The 10890-nt window shown below is 43.4% G+C and overlaps 1 protein-coding gene across 1 annotated transcript; it reads left to right on the top strand.

Moving 5' to 3' along the window:
- Positions 1-4727: 4727 nt before the first annotated feature.
- On the top strand, positions 4728-10634 carry NEU2 (neuraminidase 2). Its single transcript, XM_083868583.1, has 3 exons — positions 4728-4840; positions 7702-7906; positions 9629-10634. The coding sequence occupies exons 1-3, from the start codon at positions 4800-4802 to the stop codon at positions 10565-10567; spliced, it is 1185 nt and encodes a 394-aa protein (XP_083724709.1). The 5' UTR covers positions 4728-4799; the 3' UTR covers positions 10568-10634.
- Positions 10635-10890: the final 256 nt, after the last annotated feature.

The following is a 10890-nucleotide window of genomic DNA, read 5'->3' as shown; positions in this document are numbered from 1 at the left end:
TTTATCAGAAAGGAGGGGTTTTGCAAATAGAGGTCTGTGCTGTGGGCTAGAGGCTGAAGAGCAGTGCTGGAGCCTGGATGCTGGCAATGGTGTTGGTGGCTGCAGGGAAGCAGTACAGGGTACTCACATGTTGATTGTGGGACTGTCCTGCACAGGCACTGGGATTCACTCATTTTAATCTCATAGCAGAGATGACTATGAGATTATGACTATGTGACTAAGCAGTACATCCTTCATTTTAGGAGCAGATTTAGCCTTTCTAGTCTGCTGGCTTCTGCATAGACATGTCTTATACTGACTGGCCCTGGGGAGTGGGTCAAAGGCAGGGCGCCCCAACTGGCTGCAGGGGAATGTGTGGAATTTTACTTAGAGAGGAAGAGATGATAAGGGAAGGTGGGAGGTGGCCAGAGGCAGAGCTGCCATATGCATGCTGCCACCATAGCCCGTGGAACCACTGCCGCCATACCAAGCTACACTTCGGACTTGCACTCGGAAGAGATGGACAGGTAGTTTTAAGCTGCAGATGGGAAAGGTGATTTCTATGAAACAAATGAGTATTTATGCATTGTCTGGCTGCAGAAGCCAAGTGTGTGACTCAGAAAATCACCTGAATAGAATAATACCGCTGCTAGCCAGGGAGAAGAAAAAAGGTGAAGAAATCCATAAAGCAATAATTCATGTCCTGCTTCCTGGCAGACTGCACCTTAGCAGCCTCTTCAGTGTCTTTTTTCCACCAATAATTGCTTCTGCTTTACTTGATTCTGGATTTTCCCCAGGAGCCACTGTTAAATGTTAGTATCTGATGGATATCAATGACATTGTCTCTGGAGGAACTTTCCCTCACAGTGTTGTTTGATTCCAGGTAATGCAGTGAGATACAAATGCCTTTGGTCTTCTCTTTTGTGCCCCAATTAAGGCTGTACTTTACTTGCCCAGTCAGGCAAAGTTCGTAAACAAGAGGTGTGGTTTTATGATGCAGATGCAATGGCTGGGAGCTTGTCTGGGTGGTGAGTCTGCTCCTCCTGTCAGCAGCTTCATGCTCCTGCTCCAACTGCTGCTTGATGGACTCTTGCTGACGCAGTCCAGGACAATGACCCAGCAGAAACTGTTCACTTTTTTTTTTTTTTTTTTTTTTTTTTTTTTTTTTTTTTTTTTTTTTTTTTTCTGGATTAGTTTTCTCCCAGTCTGATATCCTCTGATGGCTTGCCAAGGTAAGATGAGCATTCCTGCTGGCACAGGAAAGGATATAGGGTTGCTCAAGAGAAACAAAGTAATATAGAAGCATTACTTTAATTTGATTGCTCAGCTGATTTGTTGTAAATCCGCATCTTTGCAGCTTCCTATTCGGCTTGCACAGATCAACCACAACGGCCATCAAATGAGGAAACTTTTCTTACTCTTTTTGCATGACTAGCAAGATCTGTTCACAGGATTGTTACTCTTTCAGATCACTTCAAAGACAAGAAGTTAATAGCAGCAATGGAAACTCAGTAGAAAAGAGGGGAAAGCAAGGGATGCAGCAAGAAATGGGATAGGAAATGGCATACTGCTGTCATCTCTGAGAGCAGTAGCACAATGTAGTTGTGAAATTATTTGCTTGGGTACTTGCAGCAGCTGTAGGTGCTGCCTCTCAGCCAGCCAGGGCACAGCTGGCAGAAGGGGTGCTGCTGTCCCTTCCTCAGGTGTGACCTTAGGCTTGTACTCTCCTCCCTGTTTCCCTGCTTGGTTCCCCCCAGTAGCTCCTTGCCTGTAGCTGCTTGGCTAGTTTGGCCTCGGAACACTTCCACAGAGGCTCTGGGAGCTGCACCTGAATGCATCAGCATGTCATTCCTGCCTGGCAGTCCTGTGTTAACCCATTTCTTATCCAGAAAGAGCATCTTGATGGATTGGAGATGTGTGAAGCAAGAATGTTAGATTATCACAGCACCATCACCTGTTGGTTATAACAGTTTTTGGGTCCTTTAGGCAAACCTTTCCAGAGCTCAATACTCTGAGAGAAAGCCCTGGGAGTCCACATGCTGCAATCAGAGGAACTTTGCCTTCCTCAGCACCAGGGGAGTAGAGCACCAAGAAATGAGACAGCATGCTGAACTGTATAGAATCAACAGCTGTGCCACAGTGCTCCAATCCATGCAGGTAGAAATATGCTGCTTAATTACTATGGTAATGTAAAGGTCTTTCCCTATTGTTTGTCTGGCTCACAAGGAACCACACCTTACATGCAAATCAGGTTTGCTATTTAAATGTAAGCTTGTGTTTATATGCTACCTGGTAGTTTTTTCTGGGGCTCCAAGACAGCTGACATTGCTGCCAACAAATAATTTTGCAGTTGGTAGGAGTGTGGTGAGCCTCCCTTTTGTCTAATCCAATAGGACTGCTTTTTGGTTCTGTTTTTTTTTTCCTTTTGACGTGACTTCCAGAAGACACAGAGTAAAAAAGGTATTTTTTTTTATTTTCCTTTTCCTTTTTTCTTTTTTATTTTTCCTTTTTTGTTGTTTTGTTTTCCTTTTTCCTTTTTTTTTTGTTTTCCTTTTTGCTTTCCTTTTTTTTTTTTGCTTTCCTTTTTTCTTTTTCATTTTTTTTCCTTTTTTCTCTTTTGTTTTCCTAACTGTGAATATTGCTAGGATCTAAAAAGGTAAATACAACATTTTATAGGTTCAAGCAGGAATGGAGTTTGTGTATTCCTCCACCAAATATATTTTAAGAAAAGTACTGTTGCTTCATGTAATTCCTCTCTCCTGCTAAGAAAACCTCCCCTTTAAGGCACAGGAGCGACTGCCAAGCTGAGCCACAACAGTTTGAAAGCAGACCCTGATTGATTGTTTAGGAAAGCATGTACTGGGGAGATGGAAAATCCCCTTGTAAATGTGGTATCAAGTTTTTACCACATAAGAAACTTTCTGTTTCTACTGTGGTTAAAAAGTTTAGTTGAATTGGCTACTGTATTAAAGTAATTCCAGTTTTGTGTCTTTTCAGTTTTCAATTCTGAACGGTTTAGTTTGTTTAAGGTTTATTGTTTGAGAGTTTTTGGTGATAACATCTTTCTCACTTTACATTGAGGGTGATTTAGTAGACTAAATAAATGTGTGTTGCCTGGCTTGTTAAGAAATTCCATAGCCTAGATTTAGTGTAGGGTCTAGTCTAAGGGTATAAGCAGGCTGGAGATGGAGTGCTCTGATGCTGGGCTTTGGCAGAAACAAGCACAGTCATACTGCTTAGGAGGGAGCAAAACTTCCACGCAGGAGTGCACTGTGTAGCAATAATTCTAGAATCAAACTGGGTCTTCTATTTCTTAGCCCTATACAACTGGAATGTGACTACTTCTGGGACCCCTCTATGCAATATCCCAATGGAAATGTCTTATTTCCGTTTAAGTGAGACAAGGAGTTTGTTTTGGCATAATGCTTGGTTGACTTTATACATTTGGAAAACACTGTGAGTCCAGGTCTGATGTTGAGTAGAGAACAACCAGTCCTGGATTTTTGTGCTTGCCTTGAAAAGTAGAATTTTAGTTGAGTTTTGTATTTGACTCTGGGTTTTTTGAGTGTGTTTTTATCTCCAGGCTCTCCCTGAATGGGTTGGATAGTTCTTTTGGGACTTATCTGAAACCAAGCTACCTGCTGCACAGAGTGTAGAGCTCTCTGACAGGGACCAAGGGATCGAGTTCAGCATAGTACCTCATTTCTGTTAGTTTGTTTTAAAGATATGCTGTCATTTCAGCTTGCTTCTGATCATGTTCAGAACAGGTTTTTACAGAAGCTGAGGCCAATGGAAATGTTATGCTTTTTACTCACTTTTCTTGGAGAAGATTAAATAAACATGCCATGGCTCATCCTGGTCCAAGTCCATGTGAGCTGCCTTGAAGGACAGAAGTAGAAGGAACAAGTACCCTTTCCCTGGTGTCTACCAGCACCTTTTCCTTACTGCCACTTGGGCTCCTTCCAGGCATTAAATCCACCATAAATTCACTTGTTGACAACTGTTATTTCTTTTGACTCTTCTGGTGTGCTGGAAACAGTGTCTGCTTTGGAAATCATTACAGCTGTGTAACTTGTAAATGATGAGTAATGGCTTCCTCCAGTTTAACTCCCCCGTCTCTTAGTGTTTCCAGTGTGCTCATCTTTCCCCGTCTGCCCAGTCCTGCCAGAGGTGGAGTATTGCATCTCAGTGCAGCAGCTTCCCTCGTGCCTTGGAGAGGAATTGCAGGTAAACATCAGCCTCCTTGAACAGGATACTTTGCAAGGATAAGCCTGGAAAATAAATTAAAGACTCTAGTAAATACCAAAATGCAGTAGGGGATATTGGCTCAATGGCTACATGGTAAATTTCCCTTCTCCTCACTAGCACCTCTGTTATCCAGAAAGAGGTGACCAGCTATGTTCTTTTCTCTTAGGAAAAAAATTACTACATTCAGTTCCCCTTTCTTACTCCTATAGTTCACAGAAGTACAGCTAACTCTTCTCTCCAAGGTTGTTGAGTTGATACAGGTCTGAACAACTTCTGTCTTCATGTGTACAGCTCTCCAGTCTCCTGCTTGTGTTTCAGGCCTCTGTATTCCCAGAAGCTTATCTTTCTTTCCCAATATAGCTCTTAGTATTGCAAAAGATATTGCCGTGATCTCTGCTTTACCCATGTCCTTGGGGTATGCTGGCTCCAACGCTGTTTTCTTCCTTGCAGGCCAGCCAGTGCTATTTCAGTAGGGTTTAGGAACTGAGTTGCATCGTGGAGACATGCATCCCCTGGCAATGTAGCCTTGGAAGGACTAGCATGTGTGATCTGAATTCCTGCAGTCCTGGAGTATGAGCATTGGAATACTCTTCATATGGCTGTCCAGTCAATGGTTTGCCAATTTTACTTCTTTTTTATTCAGGAGGGTCTAGTTAGTGGGCATGCCTTTGAATACAGGTTGTGATCAAAAGAAAAATCAATTCCTTTCAGTTGGCTGGGCAAGTAACTAAAGCAGCACTATTTTACTTTCTTTTGAGATATATATATATATATATATATATATATATATATGATGAATTTTAAGCTTACTTAAAGATCCTGAATTTTTGATTCTGTGTGAAACTTCAAACTGTTATGACTCAATCTCTGCATGAGAATCCACAAGGGAGAATGTAGAAGAAGCTGAATACTGACTTTGTGTGTTTAAAAAAGGATGGAAAACTTTCCCTGCAGATGGATACATAGCATGTGTGTATATATGCATACAGCCATAATACCTGCATTGTGTGTAGAGATTGTATGTACAAGTGTATATGCACACAAACTCAAATGTATCTCTGTTTAGTCTCTGGATAGATGGAAATGTCACTTGATTCTAGTATTTTCCTTGATTATAGTTGCTGTGTCCAGGAACCTCAGGCTTGTTTCTATGGCAGCTATTCCCAGTTCAGCTATTTCCTCAATCCCCACTTGGCAGTAAGTGGAAGATGTTGTGACACTCACAGTGAGCATGTCACAGAGGGGCTGAGAGTGTGGGCAGAGCTCTGTGCAGGTGACAGGCTCAGATGGGAGGGCATGTGCAGCAGGGTGCAGCATGGCCTCCCGTGGCACCAGTCTCTTGGCTTTCAATCAAGGGCTTCATGGGCCAGCCCAGATCTCTCTCTCCCCCCCTTTCTTCCTCTCTTTTATTTATTTTTTTCTTTCCTTCCCTGTTGCCCTGCTCCGAAGCAGGGGACTGCAAGATGGGGATGGCATTCTGAGCAGGAACGCTAGGAAACCTGTGCTGCACTAGACAGGCTGACTAATCTCCCTTTAAATAATCTCCCTTTAAATAGTCTGGAAGCACACTGGTGAGTTTCTGTTTCAGGAGCCATAAATAGCCAGATCCATGCTGGTAAGTAGTGAACAGCACAGTTATTTGTTCTAGGAAGGTCTTGCTATTTCCTTCATGTTATTGCATGGATAGCTGTGATCCGGTCCTGGTAACACTCTGTATAGTGGTGGTGCTGCTGCCTTTCCTCACACTGCTCTACCTTCTTTGACAGTGAGGAGGGAGCAGCTGCTCCTGGGAGATAGACTTCCCTCTCCAGTGCCTTTGGATCAGAGTGGCAGTGGAGCTGTGGCTTGCTGTGGACTCTACAGCTGGCTTTAGCTAGAACAGTGCAGTTCAGACCCTTCTGAGCAGTGCTGTGAGTTCACAAATCTTGCTAACACTTATAGCCTCTGGAAGGTGATAGCAAGGAATATACTCGCTGCCTAGCTATGGGTCTGGATAGAGTGGAATGTATGGTCTTGTGGGCCAGCTAGCCTTGTGCTTCAGACTTGTCTGGAGGATAAACTCAGTTTATCTCTGTTTTCTTAAATCAGAAACAAACACTGTAAAAAAAACCCCGAAAAATATTGACCAAGTCTATGTTAATTAGGCTGGCTAATATAATCTTCTTAAAGATGGAAGAGTGCAAACTATTCTCCAGGTAGGTACAAGCACTCTGAAGCTGCCTTCAGATCTGGTCCTGAATAATCCAGGCAGCCTTCAAGAACATCAGGAGCTCATCTGTGTCCAGTAGCTCCTATAGCACTTGCCAAGATTTAGGTAAATAGGAGAATCCTCAACGAAGAGGCCAGCAAGTCTTGCCTCAGCAAGGTAGGAGGCATTTGAATTTCTTACTCATAGTGTATTGTCATCTTCTTCCTGCCATCCTACCCACTCAATGCGTCAGAGATCTAAGGCTTGATTTTTTAATATTTTCTTTCTTTCTTCCCCGCCTTCTCTGCTGAGCAGGGAATATCCAAACCTTCAGTTTCTGGTGCATCATGTGAGAATTTTATGGTTTTCCTTTTATATTTTTTTTTAATTTTTTTTTTTTTTTTTTTAATTTTTATTTTTATTTTTTATTTTTTCCCCCATCTGCTGAGACATAATTCCCTCAATCTACTAGCTTTTTTACTGGGGTGAGTTGGCTCACTGGTGCAAGAGGACAGAGGGCCAAGTAGGTCTGAAGAAGGGCTTAGCACAGACCAGTTACACAGAGGCAGCTTCCTTAAATTGTCCCTCATGTTTGCTTTCCTTCATAACATTGCTTTTAAATCATTGTAAAGAGGACAAGGCTTCTGCCTGGTCAGAAATTTTATCCCAAGTGATGTGACACTATTCAGACTATTCTTTGGTCTTAAGGAAGGAGGGGTGTCCTTTTCCTTTCCTTATTCATGCTCAGTGAGGCACTTGCCATCCTCAAACTGAGGCACACCTGGGGCCAGAGATTGCTTCAATGTGTCATTTATATGGTATTTTAATTTCATATTTCGCAAAGCAGAAGTTCTGAGCCAAGTTTTGGATACAACATCAACAGAGAAATTAATGGTGTTCAGAGGGCATGTACTACAATGTCTTATTATCAACAGTCTTCTGAATTACAGAGTAAACAAAAAAAACCCAAAAAGACCCCACCCTATGCATTTAATTAAAAAGACAAAGCACAGCTTTTTCATTAACTGTATTTGGTGTACTTACCTTGCGACACTCCAGTCAGACCAACTAGGCTGTTCCTGAGGTGAGTTTGGCCTGAGTTCCAGCTACTATGCTATGCCTAGGTTCTCTTTGGAAAGCAGGAGGAAAGGCAAACTGAAAGTAGCAGAGAATATGTTTCAATGCAGGACAGGTCCCACTGAGCAGAGAGAGCAAAAAGCAGTGGGATCAGCTCCATCACACTTTGCTGGGTCAAAATGCAGTGTGCTTTGTCCTCTTCCCTCTAGCACAATGGCTGCGTTCCCTGTCTTGGAGCAAGAAACATTATTCCGGAACGGTACCTGGAGCTATCGAATTCCAGCCCTGCTCTACCTGCCACGGTTCAGCATGATCCTGGCCTTTGCTGAGGAGCGGGAGGACCCCGTGGATGAGCATGCCAAGCTGATAGTCATGCGCAGAGGCATGTACAACCCAGCCACGCAGCACGTTCAGGTACCAGTGCAGGGAGGAAGTGGGGGACACTGCCCTTCTTCTGCCCACCTGCTCCTACTGAGTTGAATGTATTTGCCCTCTTGCTGTAGGAACAGGGCAGCTTCTCCTCCCCAGGTACAGGAGACAAATCTGGCTATGAAGAATGCACATCTCCTTATAACTGCTGGGATTCAACCCTATAGGCAGCTGTTGGGGGGACTAAAATGGAGTAGATATTCTAGGGGTGGCTTTGACCCATCATTGCAGAGCTGGGGATGCAGATACAGAGATGGGACAAAAATCCTGTTGTAGCAGGAAAAATGTGGTGGAGAGGCAGAAATACCTCAGGGAAGAGGAAGAAATGCCCCAATGATGGGGAAGAGTAAATTAGCAAACAGCGACTATTCTTTTTTATTTTACTTCATTGTTTTAGGATTAATTTCTGGTTTAAAAAACAATTGAGAATAGCTGTCTCTCCATGCAAAAAAAGTGTCTGGTTTGTTGGTGCCAGTGAATTGGCTATCTTATTAACCTACCAGTTATTATTAACAGTTATGCTGCTGGGTGGCTGGGGGTGGTGGAAACTCTATTTATAATAATTTTTTTGCATATGCAAAGGCATTAGTGTCTTGGGGAAAAAAAAGTAATTATATTTTTCTATTCCAAACCTTCGTTGGTTGTCTTAGATTATAGGCTCTTAAGAGCTGGAGTCTGCCTAGCAGAAGCAGCCTCTGAGCACACCTGCAGTGTCATACTATTCAGGTAACATCCTGTGTAACTCCCTGTAATTGAGTTAGTGGGGTTCAGTTGGTTGTAAACTTAGTAATTTGTGTTCACATGCTAGAGTTTCTTAAAATGGCAATACTAAATTTTCAAAAAAAGTTAATATTAGTTGGATAGAAAAAGATAATATATGAAGAAAAAGGCTAATCAGCAAATCAGGGCAGAAAAGCTAATTAATATAATCTTACTGGAAACTACTGCTTTGCTTACCAAGCCAATAGCATTATGTAGTCATCGTTTTCTAATTGCAATGCTAGTGTTAGAAACATGATTGTGTTATGTGCTATTCATTAGAGGAAAAGAGGGCTTGCTGGGTAGTTATACCAGCTCTGTGACCTATTTTCTGAGTCAGACAGCTCAGGGTCCAAATCTCCACACCAAAGCCATGTAATCGGCCCTAGCAAGGTGCCTCAGTGTAGGCTGGGTTGCCCATTCACCTACATTCACAGCAAAGTGGAGGAACAGGAGCCCAAATGAAAAGGGATTTGTCATCACCCAGGATGCTTGAAAAGGGCTTGGGTTTCTCTGTGACTTCCTAAAAAATAATTGACACAGCGCAGTGTCTGTACTAGTGCACTCTGACCACCGGGGATGTCTGTGTGCCATATATTTATTTGTGCGAATTTCTGAAAAATCAGTTGCTGTAGCTTTTTAAAGGGTGTCATCAGCCACCAGCTGCATTGAGATATGGAGCTGTCAGTTCCTCAGGGAGTAGTAATTGAAAAGGACATAACCCCCATGCTTGGTGAAGTGTACCTGCTTTGTGTCATCTAAATAATTTTTACTTGCCTTTGGCAATGCCAGATTATTGTCTTCTCATTTCTTGCTCTATCCATTATCCTGTGTCTGTTTCTCCCAATGCTCTTCTGTAGGTTTTATCTAGAAATCCTTGCACTGTAATGTGGGTCTCTTTGTAACAGTGTGTTCCATTCTTGTCTCCCTTCCTGTGGGCCCTGGCAGTGGAAAAGGATGGAGACCCTTGTCAGTGCACGTCTGGAAGGCCACCGATCTATGAACCCCTGCCCAGTATATGATGAGGTCTCGGGGAAACTCATCTTGTTCTTCATAGCTGTCCCAGGAAAGATCTCTGAGCAGCATCAGCTGAAGACAAAGATCAACCTGGTACGTCTCTGTTATGTCACGAGCATGGACCAAGGACGCACCTGGAGCACTGCTCACGACATCACCGACAGGACCATTAGGAATGAGTACAAGAACTGGGCCACATTTGCCGTGGGGCCAGGTCATGGGTTACAATTGCTCAACAAGGCCCGGAGCCTTGTGATTCCTGCCTATGCCTATCGTATCTTGGACCCCAAGGAACACCCCACCCCTCATGCCTTCTGCTTCATCAGCTCTGACCATGGGGCAACATGGGAGAAAGGGAACTTTGTGGGGGAGGAGAGTGCTGTGGAGTGCCAGGTAGCAGAGGTGCATACCTGTGGCAGAAAGGTCCTTTACTGCAATGCAAGGAGCAACAGAGGAGCCAGGATCCAGGCTGTCAGCTACAACCATGGGCTGGACTTTGAGGGAGGCCAGCGGGTTGAAAGGCTAACAGAACCTCCCTTTGGATGCCATGGAAGTATTACTGCCTTTCCACCTCCCTCGAATGCCAGGTGTCAGGATAGTTGGTTACTCTACACTCATCCTACAGACCCAAGGGATCGAAAAGATTTAGGAATTTACCTCAACAAAAGCCCTTTAAATCCAGCACACTGGACAAAGCCCAGCATACTCTTCAAGGGCCTCTGTGCTTATTCGGATCTGCAGTACATGGGCATTGGGCCCGATGGCTCACCTTTGTTTTCCTGCCTCTTTGAATATGGGACCCAGAGACAATGTGAAGAGATGATTTTTGTCATGTTCACCTTGAAGCAAGCTTTTCCCTCAGAACACTGAATCTCAAGCCTTTCCATCAGCATCCCTCTGAAAACCATCTTTGCTGATATTTTTACTGTCATTTCTCGTCCCCCATAAAAGGTCTTTTTTTACTCCTGCTGCACACAGGAGTAAAAAGTTTGGTGTTGTCTTGTTTTGTCTGTAGATCGTCAAGTCCATTAAACACACCACAACTTAACATGTTTGGTTTTGTTTTCTATTGCCTGTTCTCCCTTTTTGCTTTTTTCTTTGGCTGCCTTTTTACACATCAGGTGCCCAAAACAAGTGTGACCTTTGTCACACCTTGAGGTCTCTGATAGACTCTGATAGACTTCATCATGTGC

Source organism: Zosterops lateralis, assembly GCF_965231275.1.
Source record: "Zosterops lateralis genome assembly, chromosome: 10".
NCBI lineage: Eukaryota > Metazoa > Chordata > Aves > Passeriformes > Zosteropidae > Zosterops > Zosterops lateralis.
The sequence above is the reverse complement of the archived record's forward strand: the minus strand, read 5'-3'. Positions and strand labels throughout refer to the sequence as shown.